Source organism: Xiphophorus hellerii, chromosome 18, assembly GCF_003331165.1.
Source record: "Xiphophorus hellerii strain 12219 chromosome 18, Xiphophorus_hellerii-4.1, whole genome shotgun sequence".
Lineage (NCBI taxonomy): Eukaryota > Metazoa > Chordata > Actinopteri > Cyprinodontiformes > Poeciliidae > Xiphophorus > Xiphophorus hellerii.
Window position 1 is genome coordinate 4,559,245 of NC_045689.1, and position 18,087 is coordinate 4,577,331.

Consider the following 18,087-nt stretch of genomic DNA (forward strand, 5'->3'; position numbering starts at 1 on the left):
CTCTTACTTAAGTAATTTCTTGGATGACCATTTAAAGTAATGGACGTAAATATACGGACATAATGAAGTTTTTGGATTTATCGTGCAGTTTCCAGTCCGTCCTTAAGGGGGCAGTAGAGCGCGCACAACGTAAATAATCATAAAAGAAGCAGCAGCAGCAACAGCAGTAGTTTGTGTCTTTGCTAACCTCTGCGTTATCATCTCTTTCTCGTTAGTTTCAGGTTAACATGAACATTTAAACGCAGGAAAAGTAGCAAAATCGAAGAGTCGCTGTTAAACAGTCCGCTAAAATGAAGTGAGTGTTTTTCAGTAGAATAATTATTAAAATAGGAGAAAACGAGCTGGCGGGGTGCTAGTTTTAGCTTGAATGTATGAAGTTTTAGCTAAATTGAATTAACTTAAACTCTCGTTTTGACATTTCAGGCTGAACATCGAGGGTCTGCTGGTCTATTTTCCGTATGATTACATCTATCCGGAGCAGTACTCTTACATGCTGGAGCTTAAGAGGACCTTGGATGCAAAAGTAGGGCTTTTTTTTCCAGTCAAAATCTCCTTGATAAAAAAGTAAAATTTGGGTCTTTTTACGTAAATGTGTCCAACAAACTCACGCAGACAAAAAAAACCCTCCCTATTGTATAATTTCAGAGGGAATAATTGGTTAATTATTAACTATTGACATCAAGTATTCATTAAAAAGAGAAAGAAATATGCATCTTGTTCGGTGTTTTTTCTTATTGTACGGAGTTTGTTTACCGGAGTGTCCCCCTTAAACTGACTCAGTAGTTTTGTATTTGTGGAAAATCAAATTAGCTTGGAAATGACTTTATTGCTTTATATATAAAATTAGTTTTGGAAACCTCATTAATGATTAATTTCTGTATCTGCTTTGTCCGAATAGAAAATTGTGCTCTTTGTGGCGTCACCAAAGTTGATTTGCAGATTATTTCACTAAAATCATGTGAAAAATTGAATTATTGATTAAAAACAAGTTCCTATATCTCCTTGAAAAGTTACTTGTGAGTTAATTTTATCTTATTTCAATATATTTGCAGTAGAACTAGACAACACACTTGGCAAGATTTTGTATTTTTGCAGAAAAAACAGGCATTTTTTAGTCTAGTTCCAGTGGAAATATGGTAGTACACTTGTTTAAAGTCAGTAATTTCTTAATACTGATGAAAAAATTTCTAGTTCCATTGGTAAATCATTTCACTTATAACATGGAGAAAAATATCTTGGTAAAAGCAATAATCAGCCAGAGGAACTAGAACTTTTTAATTCATATTAAGGAATTATTGACTGAAAATAAGCTGATATTTCTAGCTGAAAAGTTACTTGCAAGTTAGTTTTGTCTTATTTCAAGTGTACTAAGATATTTGAACTAGAAATTAGAATTACTTGGTAAGATTTTGTGTTTTTGCAGTGTATGAACGGATCCTGTGTGTGTTCAGGGTCATGGAGTCCTGGAGATGCCGTCAGGAACAGGGAAGACCATCTCTCTGCTGTCTCTCATCGTCGCCTACCAGAGGGTGAGTTTCATCTCCAACGTTTGGAGCTTCTGAACGTCACGACTCGGTTCTGATCGCTTCATCGCAGCCTGTTGTGTTCCTCAGGCGTTTCCGCTGGACGTGACCAAGTTGATTTACTGCTCCAGAACAGTTCCTGAAATTGAGAAAGTAAGTCAGGAACGGATTAAATTACAATAAGCATATTTTCCTTTGTAATAAACACTTATACAGAGAAGCAACAAGTGGTAGATTTATAGGAAGATGATTTAAAACTTTCTGCTTCTGTGTGTTGAGGTTGTGGAGGAACTCAGGAAGCTGATGGAGTTTTATGCCAAAGAAACGGGAGAAGTGAACAACTTCCTGGCTCTGTCTCTGTCCTCCAGGAAGAACCTCTGCATCCACCCAGAGGTACAAACTGCTGGACCTCTAAGAAATAATAATTATATAAATAATGATTAGGGATGCAACTAATGATTATTCTAGCAGATTGAATTAATTGGCACATTCTGCAGATCTTCATTTACCCACTTAAGCCTGTTTTTTATACGCCACTCGAAATAAAAGATGTAAATAAACTAACAATTCAATAAAATTTTTAAATATGAAAAATGAAAATTTTATTGCCTAAAATGCAATAACATATAATTCATTTAGTAAATGTCAGTTCATTTGTAGCGAAAGATACATCTGCAGCTAAAAAATCCTTCTAAATCAACATGTGGAAAGTTTTCTGCTGGGCTGAACATCAACACAGTGTAGGGCTGATCTGGTGATTATTTCTTTGATTAAACGATTAATAATAACTGGATGAAAAAGGTACTTAAAAGGAGATTGATTTATATTTTTTTTACATAATTTGAACCAGATGAAGTTAAAACTGTCACTTGATGAGTTCTGGATAGAACACATTTACAGACATGTTGTTTTTTAATATTAAATGCAAAATGTTTATATTTTTCTACAATAAAATTACGTGTGTTGTTCTGTCAGCAAATGGCCTGTTTTAAGAGTCTGCATACTCTAGTTGACTAATCATTTACTATATTAGTTGCCAATTATTTCTAATAACTGATTCATCTGATTAATCGTTTGAGCCTTAATAATGATGATGATGAAAGAGTTTTATTTTTTCGGTGTAGGTCAGCTCTCTGCGTTTTGGGAAGGAGGTGGACGGGAAGTGCCACAGTCTGACGGCGTCCTACATCCGCGCTCAACGCCACAGCAATCCCAACCAGCCTGTCTGTCGCTTCTATGAGGTAAGAAAACGCCTGAACTCAGAGCAGCAGATGATTTCAACTCAAATTTTTACATTAAGCTAGAAAAAAGTAACGAAACAACTTAAATTTTTACTGTAACATCAGTTTTTGTATCAGGTTTTATTGGTTGTTGACCTGTTCCATCTTTTAGTCTAAAGAATTAAACACAGAAAATAAAAGAGCTGCAGGTTCTTTAATTCATTTAATAATTTTGAACCAAATGAATGAATTGGAAGATTATCATCAAACATAATATTGATGAAAAACAGAAATTTCACTAAGTCCACCTCTGATACCTTTATAGACGGAAAATGTTGGAGTTCTCAGTTTGGATGCAATTAATGAACAGAAAGAAAACATTAGAGTCACTATAGTTGAAATGAAAATATATAATGGGGAGGAGTAAATTTCCACCAAAAAACAAAAAATAAATCCTACACTGCAAAAATACCAAATCTCACCAAGTAATTTTGTCTAGTTTCTAAGGCAAATATGTTTATACACTTGAAATAAGACAAAACTAACTTAACATTTCACCAAGATATTGCCGTTTGTTTTAGGTCAATAATTCCCTAATATTGAATTATATTAATTATATTAATTCAATATTAATATATTGAATATTAATTCAATATATAATTAAAACTTTGATGAAAAAGTTCTAGTTCAACTGGCAGATTGTTTAGTTTATAACAAGACAGTTTTCCATGTTGTACTTGTTATAAGTACCAGTATAAAAAGTAATTTTTCCATCAATATTAAGAAATTATTGACTCAAAACAAGCTCCTATTTCTTGCTGAAAAGTTTAATTTCAGCAAGAAAATTAATTCACACTTAACAACCCACTTAATTCAATTGTGCTGAGATATTTGCACAAGAAACTAGACCAAAAATACTCAGTAGGGTTTTGTGTTTTGCAGTGTGGATGAATTTTTCCCCCGTCATTCCTCAGAGCTGTAACCTCCTCACTCTCCGTTTCTTTGACCTCGTTACTCGTCGTTGCAGGAATTTGACGCGGTTGGACGACAGGTTCCTCTTCCTGCCGGCATCTACAACCTGGACGACCTGAAGGACTTTGGCAGGAGGAAAGGCTGGTGTCCGTACTATCTGGCTCGCTACGCGGTATGCTAACAAACACTCTTGAATGGCTCAAACATGGCCACAAAATCTATTAACTGTCATTAGTTCCTCCATTTGTTTAATGTTTTTTAAGTCTTGCTGCAAATTTTGCAGAGAAGTCAAATTTAAATTGAGTTCTTCTGTGACTTTTATCTTCAAACTCCCCTTCTTAGCATCAGGAGACATTGACTCGTGCACAATGCATTGTGCAAATTTGGAATTTTAATGATTTTAACAAGTCAAGACTTACAACTGCAATGACTTTTTTAACCCCCTAATGGTTGATTTCTTATAGAATTATACAAAAAAGGTTACATTTTGTATTTGCTGTCAATTTGAGCATTAAACCCACAAGTTTAGCTTTGATGCAAATTAGCCACTCCTAGCACAAGTGTTTAAATCTTAATATGTAGACAGTTTTTTTATGCTGTTATTTCTGTAATAAAACTTTAAACGTTCAATGCTCCAGTACTTTTTGCTGTTTTCTGACATGGAATCTTAAACAGGTGTGTGATTCATGAATAAACCAATAAATGTCCTCCTTCAATCAGAATTGGTATTTAAACTGTACTCCTCATCCTGCTGTTCACCTTCTGACTTCATGAGACCAAGACGTCGGTAACAACTGATCAGAAGATCCTCGTTAATGCCTGAATTCCCCGTTTCACTATAAGAAAACACGGCATTTCTTTATACATTTAAATATTTATCAGATTTTTAATTAAGAATCTAAAGTAATAATTTTATTCTTTGTTGTGTAAAAAAAATACATCCACCTAATAATAGTTTCTACAGTTGTACCCAAATGATGCATGTCACTAATTAATGTGAATATTACTCCATTTCTTAGTTGCTGGATGTCGCAAATAAGCTTCAAACCCAAAATTACATGTAACCTTTTGAATTTTGGTCAGATGTCATCTATTCTGGAATATCTGTTGTAAAAGACATCAAGTGCGCTGGTAAATATTTTTATTTCATCGCCCAGATTACCTCAGATTATAGATAATTTGGATTTCTTGATTCTGTCGTCTCAGTTTGCGTCTGATGTAGTTCATCTTCTGACCACCAGTTGGTGCCAGAAACGCTTCTGATTGGACCGTTAGCATGAGAGGCTTCAACTGTGCTGGTTGTGTGTGTTTTCAGATTCTTCATGCCAACATCGTTGTGTACAGCTACCACTACCTGCTGGACCCAAAGATAGCCGACCTGGTGTCCAAGGAGCTGGCCAAGAAGTCGGTGGTGGTTTTTGATGAGGCCCATAACATCGGTAGGGAGATGATGACGTTAAGCGATTAAAATGTTTACGATGAAGTCGTCTGAATTTCTTCTTGTTCCTCAGACAACGTGTGCATCGACTCCATGAGTGTGAATATAACTCGGCGAACGCTGGACCGCTGCCAGAACAACGTAGACACGCTGCAAAACACGATACACAAGTAAGTAGCTTCATGTTTTCGAAGTTTAGATAAAAACTGACCTGCCGATGGAGAGAAATATGGCAGATTCTAGTCTCTGGGTGATGGATTGGTGCATCTTTAAGCAAAATAAAAGGAATAAATAGAAAATATTAAAGTAAATTCCACTTTCTGACAAGAGTGATTCCTCAAATTTCCCATAAACCCACTTTTATTAAAGTTAGTTTAATTTTTACTATATTTCAATCAATTTATTTATTATATTGGTATGCATTTAATTTTTTAAATCCTGATTTTAGTGTGTGTATTTAACTGTGTACTTTTATTTTTATTCATTTAGTATGTATATAGACATATTTATATTACTTATCTTTATTTGTTTATGTATATGTTTATTTCTGAGATTTCATTTGACTTTATTCATTTATTTATTGGATATATTTTGTATTTACTCTTTGCTCCTGAAAATATTTGACTTTGTAGTTATTGTTCAGTCAGTCAGGTTTTGTAAAGCACATTTCAGCAACAAGGCAGTTAAAATTTATTTACATCATAAAAACACAAGAACAAAAATTTATAACTTTTTACAAATTTGAGAAACCAGTAACAAACATTACATTTTGTCAAGTGCCATCATCAATAATCATCAAATATATTGATCAATATTCCATTTATTATGGTTCAAAAGCAACCATCATGGTTTGATTTAAAGGAAGTTTCCTGGAAGTTTGTTCCAGATTTGTGGTACATAGAAGCTGAATGCTTTTTTGTTTTCTTTGCAGGATAAAGGAGACGGATGCTGCCAAGCTGAGGGAGGAGTACAGACGATTGGTGGAGGGGCTGAAGGAAGCCAACGTTGCCAGGGAAACGGACATCTACCTGGCAAACCCAGTGCTACCTGACGAGGTCCTGCAAGGTCCGTCAATCCACCGCTCTTTATCTTTTCTCTCGCTGCTCTTTTCACATTCGCAGCAGTGCTTGTTTTAATGCAAACACATTTTAAAAAAGTTTTCATACTAAAACTAAAAATGTGGAAATCCTCCTTTTACTTCCTCCTCGCATGAGGAAAGAAGGACGCCTCTCAAGCTGAACATTTCTGTTACCGATAATGGAGTTGAAGTAAGATGAGAATAAAGTCGTAATATTGCCGAAATAAAGTTGGAATAACGCGAGAGTAAAGTCATAATATTATAAGAGTAAAGTCATAATATTATAAGAATAAAGTTGTAATGTTACTAGAAAAAAGTTGCAAGATTAAAGTCATAATAATGTGAGAACAAAGTTGCAAAATTGTGAAAATAAAGTCAAACATCATGAGAATAGACACTATAATACAAAAATAAAGTCATAACAATGCGGGAATAGTCGCTATAAGTTGTAATAAAACAAGAATAAAGTCGTACCGTACAACTTTATTCTCATACAAGTTTTTTATCATATTTTTCCAGATTTTACGCATTTTTTATGCTTGTGTTCTTAATCTTCATCTGTTTTTTTAATGTGTTTTGTAAATACAAAGGTCATTATAAACTTACAGTGGACATTTCTACTGTGGTCTGTTGCACATCTAACATTCAAATACCATGAAAACCCACTGACAAACAAATACATAGTTAAATAATAAACTAATAAAAGAACGGTTAAATCTGTTTGCATATAGAAACAATGACATTGCAATGCATTAAAAATATTAATTAAAACTTGATGTCCTATTTATTAGACAAGTTTAATTTCAAATTCTGGTTTTTATCTTCCTGAAAGTCTTTGCAACAAACTCAGAGGAACTCCTGTTACTTTTATGTTTCCAGTTTTCTGCTTTGCGGCGATCAGATTGTTTTATTTAAAGCTAACTGCTTGTTTTCCTCTCTTCCTCTCCTTCAGAGGCCGTTCCCGGTTCGATCCGTACGGCCGAACACTTTGTCGGCTTCCTGCGGCGTTTCCTGGAGTACCTGAAGGCCCGCCTGCGGGTGCAGCACGTCGTCCAGGAGAGCGCCCCGCAGTTCTTAAAAGATATCTTCGACAAAGTCTGCATTGACAGAAAACCTCTCAGGTCAGCCTTGTTTCTCTACACAGGAGAGTTTAGTGTTAATAATAAACCCTGAAAAAATAAACTTAACTCAGAGCGATCTGCAGGAATATTAAACAGCTAAGAATAAATGTAAACATTGCTTCATCTTGTCACTCCTCTAGAGTTTAATAGAAATAAAAATTAGGGCTGATATTGATGGCTGATGTTGTTATGGACGATATTTACCAATATTGGGATATTTTGATACCAACTGATGACATTTACATTTAAACTCCAGACAATCCTGCGTGGCATCATTAACACTGACACAAACACAGACAGCAACAAGATAGAAATAAACATCTGTTGTAATATCTTTCCAGTTGTACTTCTAGGAATGATACAGGATCAACATTGTATGATATTGGTGATTTTTCATCTTGATAAATTTAAAGTAATGATGTTTTTTAAGAAAAAAAACATCAGAAATGTTACTTTTTCTATTTATTCTATTTTTTTCCACAAGAGGATCAATAAATGTCAGCAATTGCAACGATGTATTAGGGCCATCATAGATTAACTAAAAGTACATTTCTCTCACAATTATCAGAAATGTTGCGATTAATCTCAGGAATTGTCTGAATTTGAAAAGTAAAAAAATTGTCAATTTTGAGATTAAACTGAGAAATTTGCTAGAAAAACCAAAAATTTGAGTTGGAAATGGTGAAAATTTGCTAGAAATAAACTCAAAATTTTCTTTTTGAGATTATTCAGAAAGTTTCTAGAAAAAAAGCGGAAACGTTCAAGTTTATAATGTCAAATATTGTCTAGAAAAAACTCTAAAATTTTTCAATTAATCTCAGGAATTTTCTAGAAAAACTCTGAAATTTTTGAGATCCAAAAGTTTAAAATTTTTTAGTTTTGGAAAAATTTTTGATAATCTAAAAATTTCTGAGGTTTTCTAGAATATTGAAATTTCATAATATTTATTTTTAATCATTTTAAAATATTTTATTCCTCTGAGTAGCTGAAACGGCAAATAATTTTATATTTTGTCCATATGATGACATAATTTTTACAAATTAAATTGGATTAAGCAGTAAAAACCCTTTTACTCGAGTATATTTTTGGAAATAACTTGTAAATATATCAAAGTAGTGATTCGTTTACTTCAGTACAAAACATTCACCTGTTGTTGGTTCTAGTATTTACCAACTAGCTTAGCTGAGGACGCTTCAGATTGTAAATAATTCATGATAACTGACATATATTTGTATATCTAACGTCATTTTCTCCTGCTGCTCCTCTGTGTGGCTGCAGGTTCTGTGCGGAGAGGCTGCAGTCGTTGCTGCGAACTCTGGAGATCGCAGACATCGCAGATTTTTCGGCCGTTACGCTCATCTCCAACTTTGCAACTCTTGTCAGCACCTACAGCCAAGGTACTGAAACGCTCCTGACCAAACCTCTTATTCCTTCAGTAAACTTGTTTTAATAAGACCCGCTGCACAAATGTTTAGTTTTGAGAAATTTCTCCTTGTTAAGGTTTTACCATCATCATCGAACCTTTTGAGGACAGAACTCCAACCATCGCCAACCCTGTGCTGCATTTTAGGTGGGTAAGAATTAACAGAAAACATCACTGGGTGGTGCTACTTTTAATTTAATAAACCATTAATCGATTGTCATAAGTTAATTAATTGTTTTCATCCCTGCTTTTCTCCATGTTTTCCAGCTGCATGGACCCGTCTATAGCCATCAAACCTGTTTTTCAGAGGTTCCAGTCGGTCATCATCACCTCAGGGGTGCGTCTCTCTTTTTCCTCCCCAAACTTGTTTATACCATTCCGGGTTCCTATGGGTGCTTGAATTTCAATCAGGTGATTTCAAGGTTTGGAAAGTGCTTGATTTTTGTATAAATCCCTGAAATAGGTTGATATTTAAACTGCAAAATTTTGTAATAAAGTTCAATCTAATTCTTGATCAAAACCTAACTTTGTAATACGTTATTTACGGCAGAAACCCGGATATTTTCATACACCTAATAAAAAGACAGACACCTTTAGTTTCTCATTATCTGAAGTTAAATCAGACTAAAGTTTTTGTGGTTTTGGTCAAAGTTGCTTAGCTGGCCAGGGGTTGCTAGGTAACGGGGTTAACGTTGCCTGGCGACAGTGCTGGGCTTAGCTGGGGTTGCTAGGTAACGGCGCAGTGCCCTTCGAATGTTTTCCAGAAACCAAAAAACCGTATTCTTTAACTTATTGGCAAAAAACAGCTGGGTGTTTGTTTTAGTTTTTTTGTTTTTGTTTTTCAAAGCAGTAGAGAACCAAATAGAAATACAAAAATGTGCAACATATGAGTTTTGCATAATAAACAGACTAAACTTTCCCAAAATTACCAAAATTATTTCTATTTGCTAAATGCCAGAAAACTTAGTGAGATTGTTTTTAGACTTTTTGTAACTTTTTTTTTAACATTTAATTTGAGCAGGAAGCTCATTTACCTGAACATGATTTGTTTGGATTGTTTCAATGAAATGGATCAATATGTCACTAATGACTCGGTGAATTATTGATCGTCTTATGTTTTATATGTTGAACAAGTTTTTGTTAAATTAATGCTTTGTTCTGGGAAGATGTGAAATTTCAAAACATAAAAGTTTGTTATATTTTAGTTGTGGTAGAATACCATCACAGGACATTATTATTAATAACTGTATTAAATTATATCACATATTAGTGAATTGAAACTGTCCTTTTTTAGTTCATTTGTATTGTTTTTATCTCAAAGTTTATGTTGAAAATACTTAAAGTGCTTGAATTTTGCTGTATGAATCTTTTTCAAGTTAATTTTAAATCTAAACATGCAGAGTTGTTTTTAAAAAAAATTAAAGCTGTATTTAAAGACTTCTGAGTAATTAAACTGTATTTCTTCCTCCGTTCTCCATCAGACTCTCTCTCCGTTGGACATCTACCCCCGCATCCTCGACTTTCGACCCGTTACCATGGCGTCCTTCACTATGACGCTTGCACGAACCTGCCTCTGTCCTCTGGTGCGCAACACTTCATTCACGCTCGGTGGCCATTTTGTCTTTAGTCTCCTGATGTTGTTGTTTTGTTTTTGCACAGATTGTCGGCCGAGGGAATGACCAGGTGGCTCTGAGCTCAAAGTTCGAGACGAGAGAGGATTTCGGTGAGCTTCTATATATTCTATTTTATTTTATTTTTAGCATGTAGCTGTCCAAATCTTTGGAACTGGGGCCAAAACTGTGAAGTAGAAGTAGTCGTGGGCAACAAAACTTACTTCTCTTTTCCTTTGACAAATGCAAAAACAATTCTGTTGTAAAAACAAACTAAATAGACAATATATTAATGAAATGTATTTGCCTGATTCCTATACAGAAAGTTTCTGTAAATCATTTTAAATGTCTTCTAGGCTACGAGAACATGATGCGTTCCTTTTTATTGGTTGTATTTTTAAAAACCTTCTTATTTAGCCTAATTTAATAGATGGGTGTTATCAAATTAATATGAAAGCAGAAAATGTGTTTACTGCAAGATGACTAGTTTGTGCGTTGCCTGGGTTTATTCTGAATTGTCTGCATATATGGAGTTAAATTTAGCCATAAAGTTTGCTGAAAAGAAAAAAAGATTTGAAACTGAAAAAAATTCTTTAAAACTGAAATGAAAGATTTGAAACTCAAGAAAGATTTAAAACTGAAAACAGAATTTTAAACTGAAAATAAAACTAAACTAAAAAAGGCTACGAAATTTTAAAATATATATATATTTGAAACTGAAAAAATGTTTTGAAACTCAAAAAAAGGATGTGAAACTGAAAAGAAATTCAAAACAAGATCAGAGTCGATGTTTGTTTTTTGAGTTTCAGATTTCTCTTTCTGTTTCAACTCAGGGACCATCAGAACTGGAAATATTCTGTGTGTGATTTGTTTTGAAAATTATCCGCTTCACTTTTATAACCTGAAAAACCTTTTTTTCAGTCTAAATTTTTTTTGTTTTGGACGAAATTCTTGTTCCCAATTTAGATTCTTTTTCTTTTTTCTTTGATCAGTAAAAATTTCACTTCAACTTATTGTAAGTGTTTCACCATCAACAGTCTGGAGAAATAAATCTGTGCTGTTCTTGAATTGTGAACAAAGGCCACACAGAACCGTTCCGAGGGCTGCAAACGGCCCCCGGGCCGCACTTTGAGCAGCCCTGATCTAGCTGACCTGATCCGTTGTCGTTTTGCAGCCGTGATCCGTAACTATGGCAACCTCCTCCTGGAGATGTCGGCGGTCGTTCCAGATGGGATCGTTGCTTTTTTCACCAGCTACGTCTACATGGAGAACATCGTGGCGTCTTGGTACGAACAGGTCGGTGTCGGCAACGCGTTGCTGCTTCCAGGCAGCCAGACGACTCCGCTAAAGGAATCGACTCCGGGTTTCTGTTTGCAGGGGATCCTGGAGAACATCCAGAAAAACAAGCTGATCTTCATCGAGACGCAGGACGCGGCGGAAACCAGCATGGCTCTGGAAAAGTACCAGGAGGTCAGAGGAATTATGGGAATTTATTTAATCAGTTTTTGTGTTTAAAACAGCTAAGGTGTGACTTATTTTTCTTATTTTGTTTCTCGTTAGGCGTGTGAGAACGGCCGAGGAGCCATCCTCCTCTCTGTGGCCCGAGGGAAGGTTTCTGAAGGAATAGACTTCGGTAAATAATTCAGATCCGTCCGATGAAACTGATTCAACGGACAAATAATTGTGCTTTTATTTTTGTTTTTCTTGTTTATTCAGTTCACCATTTTGGCAGAGCGGTTATCATGTTTGGAGTCCCGTATGTTTACACTCAGAGCCGCATCCTGAAGGTGAGAATCGTTCCATCTTAAAAGAGAAGCTAAACGTCAAATCAGCAAATTTTTATTTTTGACAGATAAACTGAGTAGATACAGAATCAGAATAGAACATGAACATAATTCATTGTCTCGCTGAATCAAAACAGTTTAAAACAAACCAAATTCAGAATAACATACTGTACATTAAGGTCAAGATTATAACCAGGAAAATGCAGCTGAATAGTTTTGCAAGATGTTAAAAAGTGTTTCTCACTCATATTTGTTTAGGACTCGAACATTAACAATCTTTTTTTATGCATTAGTTTTCCAAAATGATTTATTTCATACATGTATCTATACTTATGCTGTGTCTTTATTGATATAGAGGAAATCTTCCTTCCCAGACTGACAGGCATCAACAGTTTCCTCCTGCTGATGTTTCCTGCTGCGTGTTTTTGTCCGTCAGGCTCGGCTGGAGTATCTGCGGGATCAGTTTCAGATCAGAGAGAACGACTTCCTGACGTTCGACGCCATGCGTCACGCCGCTCAGTGCGTCGGCAGAGCCATCAGAGGCAAGACGGACTACGGCCTCATGATCTTTGCTGACAAGGTGAGCGGCGAAACTGTAAATATACAAAGAATATGTTTGCGGTACGCAAAGAATTAATCGACTTACGATTAATGGTTTATTAGATTAAAATTAGTTTCAATAGATTAATTTATGGAGTCCTTTCAATCTTTTAGTGTTGTAGTTTTATCATTGTCCAGCAGAGGGCGCCACTGCTCACAATTGAACCGTTGACAAAGGAATTAAAAAATGCTCTTTATGTGGTTCTGTTTAGAAATATAAACACTTGACAAGCTTATTAAAGTTATCATAGTTAATGCTGTTATTTCAGTTGAGCTGCATGACGCAGCAGCACCAATTTCTGATTTAATGATTACCGATCTGATTCAAAGGGAGGACAGAGAAGCAGAGGAGATAACTCCAATAAACAGCTGATTTTGAGATTTTTATGAGCTAATAACGTTTTAATTTTCCATCAAGAACAAATACAGAAAGTACCTCGTATGAACATCTCTCCGTTCATGTTATAGAACGATGGTCGGCCATCTTGATTCAAGAGAAAACTCAGGTTTTTAAGAAAATGGCCGTTTTAGATAAACTCATTAGTAATAACTTGTATCTGTAGTTTTTGGGAGTAATTTGAGCTTTTTGTTTGCAGAGATACGCTCGATCAGACAAACGTGGGAAACTTCCTCGCTGGATTCAGGAGCACATCAACGACGGCAGCCTGAACCTCACTGTGGACGAAGCCGTCCAGCTGTCCAAGCACTTCCTGCGTCAGATGGCTCAGCCGTTCAGACAGGTAACCACGACCCACAGGAATATTGCTTTCATAAAATTAGAATAGTGTGAAAAAGTTTTCACAAAACCATGCTGTCACACCTTAACATGGATTGTACTGTTTATTATTTATCATTTATTGTGGAAATCTTAAATGCTAAAAAAAAGTTGACATCCGAAGTGTTTTTTTCTCATTTCTCCACAGTTTGTTTCACAAAAATATTAGTAAATTTGAAAATATAACTAAATGCAGTTAAGAAGCTGATTGTTAAGAGTGCTGTATCCAAGTATGTTATCAGAAAGTTAAATGGAAGGAAAAAGTGTGGTAGGAAAAGGGATAAATGTGGCCTGAAGCGGATTGTCAAGCTTCATGAGTGGAAAGGAAACATATTTATCAGAAGTGGCATTTCTCTTTAAAATTTTGAGATTAATCTCAAAAATTTTCTAGAAAAAAAACAAAAACATTTTTGAGTTTGAGAAGTTGAAAATTTGCTAGAAAATATTTGGAAATTTTCAGATTAATCTGAGAATTGTTTTTTTTTTTTAGAAAAACAAGGAAATTTCAGTTTGAAAAGTTAAAAATTTGCTGGAAAACACTTTTTTTTTTCCTACAAACTTTCTCAGATTAATCTCCAAATTAATGAGTTTGAAAAGTTTAAAATTTGCTAAAACAAAATCAGAAATTTTTTACATTAATCTCAGAAATTAAAAAACTGAGGACATTTCTGAGTTTGAGAAATTTTACTTTTAAAATATTCTTTGATTATTGGTGTTATGTAATAATTTAAGTTCCCCAAATTCTCTACATGTTGTGTTTTTATTTTCTGTGACCCAAAATTATCAAACTTACAACAAATAGATGCTTACAATGTTTAACTCTTTGAAATAAATTAGAAAAAAAATAAATTTTCATGTTCTAATTATTTGAGATGTAGCAGCAGCACGATAACTTACCAACTAGTTGCGTTGATGTTTCTGCCTAAACATCTTTTAAAGTTAGTAATTGACTACAACAGTAGTTTTTCTTTTTTTTGACACTGGAATGGATAATAAGCAAATTTTAAAAAAAAGTTTCAAATGCATGAAAGTATCAGAAATCATTTGATTAGTTTAATAAGTTTTATAAATTTCTGACCAATTGAATCTGAATGGTTTTAAAACGTCTTTGCAGGAGGACCAGCTGGGTCTGTCTCTGCTGACTCTGGAGCAGCTGCAGTCGGAGGAAATGCTGCAGAAAATCTCTCAGATGGCTCATCAGACCTAAAACCCATAATCCAGCGGATTATGTCATCACCATGGCAACGCCAGATTTCAGTCAAACAAAAGAAGGAAACCTTATTCCTGCACCAGCCTTCCCACAATCACTTAAAAACAGTTTATCAACGTGTAGATTATGTAAATTGATTCATTTTTTTCAACATGGTTTTTTTATACATATCTGTTACAAAGAAAATTTAAAAAAACTTGAAGTTCTGTAAAAAAAAAAAAGAGATTCTGATGAAAAGTGTTTGTGTATAAAGTGTCTGTCATACAGACTCAAACTACTGCAGATTTAATGTTCTGACTGTAGACTTTTTAATATCTCTGTCTATAAAAAATGTTTCTACCCAGCTGTTTCTGTTTTTATCTTGACTTTACTATTCAAGTAACTAAATAAAACTAAACAAAAACATAAAATCTTTGCGGTGCATCTGGACCCAGTTGGTCAGAGTGGACTTGGTAATTTTAATTTTAGTCAACATTATGAACCTAATGGAAATTATCCCAGAGCAATAAAAACAGAAAATAAGACATTTAAGACTAAAACACAGCAAATAATGACAGGCATGTTTGAAATCACATATTGAACATAAATGAATTTGGTTTGAATTAAATATTTTCCATATAAACATGTTTAAATCGTACAATCTCAATATTTATTGAGTCTGCCATTTTTTTTCTTGCAGTGATTTTGTAGTCCAAGTTCAGTTATGCTGAAGTTGTGAGTAAACGGTTAGCGTGTATTAAGGTAGAGGATTCAAAGTAACAAAGTCTTGATTGTATCTTTTTTTGTGTTTGTTAGTCTGAGTAAAGGGCCGTTTCCATGTGCAGTTCCATCTCAACCTTACACAGACAGACATTAAAATGCAGTGAATAAATACATTTTCAATCAGTTTTCTGCACCAAAGAGTTAAAAACACGTTTTCACCGACGCTCTTTAAATGTGTATATATATGACATTTTAACCCTTTCATGCATAGTGGTCACTACAGTGGACAGCTATCTAAAAGCCATTTTCTTGTGCTTCCTGTGGATTTTTATGTAATAAATGCACATAGACCACTGAAGTGGACATTAATGCATCATAAAATATACCATCAACTACTGGCCATCAGCTGCAAATGCAAGAAATTATTTTTGTTAAATACAATATGGCCGACAGACAAAAAAGCATGAGAACCGACCCGGTCCCTCCTCCTACTGTAGACGACTCTTGCAAGTAAAAAAAATATTGTGACATCAGATAACCCCTAAGGAACAATACTAATGATGTATTTTTCAAATAACTTTGTATTTGGACAAAATTACAATTGATCACATAAAAATAAAAAATAAAAATATTTTTACAAAAATTTCCTACCTTTTTTATGTGTTAAGAAAAAAAATTTTAAAAATGGAAAAAAAATTCTGACACAAAGGATCATAATTCATGCATGAAAGGGTTAAATTGACATTTGTGACTGTATACAAAATGGACCAGAGTGTATTTGCTTATTTCGAGGTAACGCAAAAGAATTGTTTTCTCCATGTCCCTTAGGGGGCTCCGTACTTCAGCAAGTGGGATTTCCCGAAAGGCTTCGTTTGCTTGAGGCGTCAGTTCATTCTCTCTACTAAAATGAGGTTCACAGCAAAGTGGTAAGATATTAATACTGCTAAAATGACAGAGAAGTTTATTTTGGACATGAATTTTGTATGTTAATGACGTCCTGGCCATTGGTTGGAGTGTAACATTTAGCCTTCTACTTAGCGATGTGTGCTAGCTGTTAGCTGCCTCCTTGAGGCTATCGCTGCTATCAAATTCCAAAATGGCCGAACGGGATGGAGTGGAACGCTCTGTGGCGTTTGTTTGTTTATTTGGATCACCATGGACCTTACCAAGCTCCGCCCACAACCGACCCACGTGACCGCAAGTCTCACAAACAAAGCCTCGTGGCGTGTTGTTCCTATGTAAACATGACTGATTAGTTCATCATTTCTACCGGATTTTCACAATATATCAGCTACTACAATGGACAGAGGAACTAACAAGTTCATGTCATCATCTGGGAGGAGGTTACTGGTTTCTCAGTCACAAGCTGGTTGCAAACCTGAGGCCAGCAGGTGTCAGTCAGTTATGGTAGATCTGAAATTTGGTTTGATGACGTCAATATGAGAAGCTACAGACTGATAGGAGGAACCAAAGAGCTCTGTAAAGGTAAAGGCAAATCTTCTGAAGTTGGGATATAATTAATTTAATTTCACATAATTACCACGGTAGAAGCCATTTGTTTGTTAAAATTTTATGAGATATATTTGTTCTATTTGATGTTTGTTGTGAATGACGTAAACTCACAAACGAACGAGGTAATTAGTCCTCGTTCGGACTAATTACCTCGTTAGTCCGAACGAGGTGTAATGCGCCACAGCAAAGGGAAACAAAGGTAAAATAACCCGAACAGGTGATCAACTTAAAACCACTCCTAACTTTTTACTCTCTCTCTCTTTGTAGTTTAAGCACACCTGTTACCGTGGTTACCGTGGCAACCGCCTGCGCCCCGCAAGACGAGCAAAGATTACGTTAAAAACATAACATTCAGTCCGTTACGATATCAAGTTTCCAGGCTTGATATTTATTTCTCGATTATTAATCAGCGCTTCCCTGAACACAGCGATGGTTGATTGACTAGCTGTACTTGGTGCTAATGTGGCTAACACGAGTAACAGTTTAGTCCAAAGCCTTTTCTGCTAAAATAAAATCTTTAGTGTATGTCAGATACAGACACATTGCATATTGATCTGTTTAGCTAACGTAAGACTGTGTAGCAGACAGGCTTCAAGGTGTAGAAGTTGTATCAGTTCTGCCTTTATGCTGCACTTAGCTAACGGGAAGCTAAGTGTGTTTGTGAGACGGCCAAGCACGTGACCACGTAGAATGGGTGTAGCTGAGTTAATTTTATTTATTTGTTTATTTTTTATTTTATGAACCTTCTCAAAACATTTTTATTTCTATTTTGTCAAATTAACATGTCTGCTGACATGGCTATTTCTGTTTTATACTGCTTTTATTTTTAGTTCCTAATGTAAATATTGTTTTTGGGGGGGGACGTTATTAGTGTTGCACAAAGCAACGTTCAGTGACGTAGCTGCAGCCATAGACATAATATATGGATAGACGCCTCATGGGCCGCTCTCGCCTATTGGAGCTGACGAGATTTAGGGCGGCCATCTTGGAGCGGTATACCACTCCACTCAGCCTTATATATTTGGCAGGCACAATAAAGGATCAGCGCATTTAATAGATCATAACACGCTGAATAGTAATCACATTGTCACATAATTAAATTTTAGGCATACAGCTATT

The 18,087-nt window shown here is 35.1% G+C and overlaps 1 protein-coding gene across 2 annotated transcripts; it reads left to right on the forward strand.

Annotated features, from left to right (window-relative positions):
* The first annotated feature begins 126 nt into the window (after positions 1-126).
* ercc2 (excision repair cross-complementation group 2) lies at positions 127-15,101 on the forward strand. Of its 2 annotated transcripts, XM_032590977.1 has the most exons (23): positions 129-295; positions 424-523; positions 1,452-1,529; positions 1,614-1,676; positions 1,803-1,916; positions 2,648-2,764; positions 3,771-3,887; positions 5,031-5,154; positions 5,227-5,323; positions 6,085-6,218; positions 7,184-7,352; positions 8,631-8,749; positions 8,853-8,922; positions 9,043-9,112; positions 10,257-10,358; positions 10,435-10,498; positions 11,560-11,681; positions 11,763-11,855; positions 11,946-12,018; positions 12,102-12,172; positions 12,606-12,749; positions 13,366-13,509; positions 14,659-15,101. In XM_032590977.1, the coding sequence occupies exons 1-23, from the start codon at positions 291-293 to the stop codon at positions 14,749-14,751; spliced, it is 2,283 nt and encodes a 760-aa protein (XP_032446868.1). In that variant the 5' UTR covers positions 129-290; the 3' UTR covers positions 14,752-15,101. The 2 variants fall into 2 exon arrangements, 1 of the variants encoding a protein (XP_032446868.1); XR_004342873.1 differs by lacking the exons at positions 12,102-12,172; positions 12,606-12,749; positions 13,366-13,509; positions 14,659-15,101 and having other exon boundaries at positions 127-295; positions 11,560-11,671.
* Positions 15,102-18,087: the final 2,986 nt, after the last annotated feature.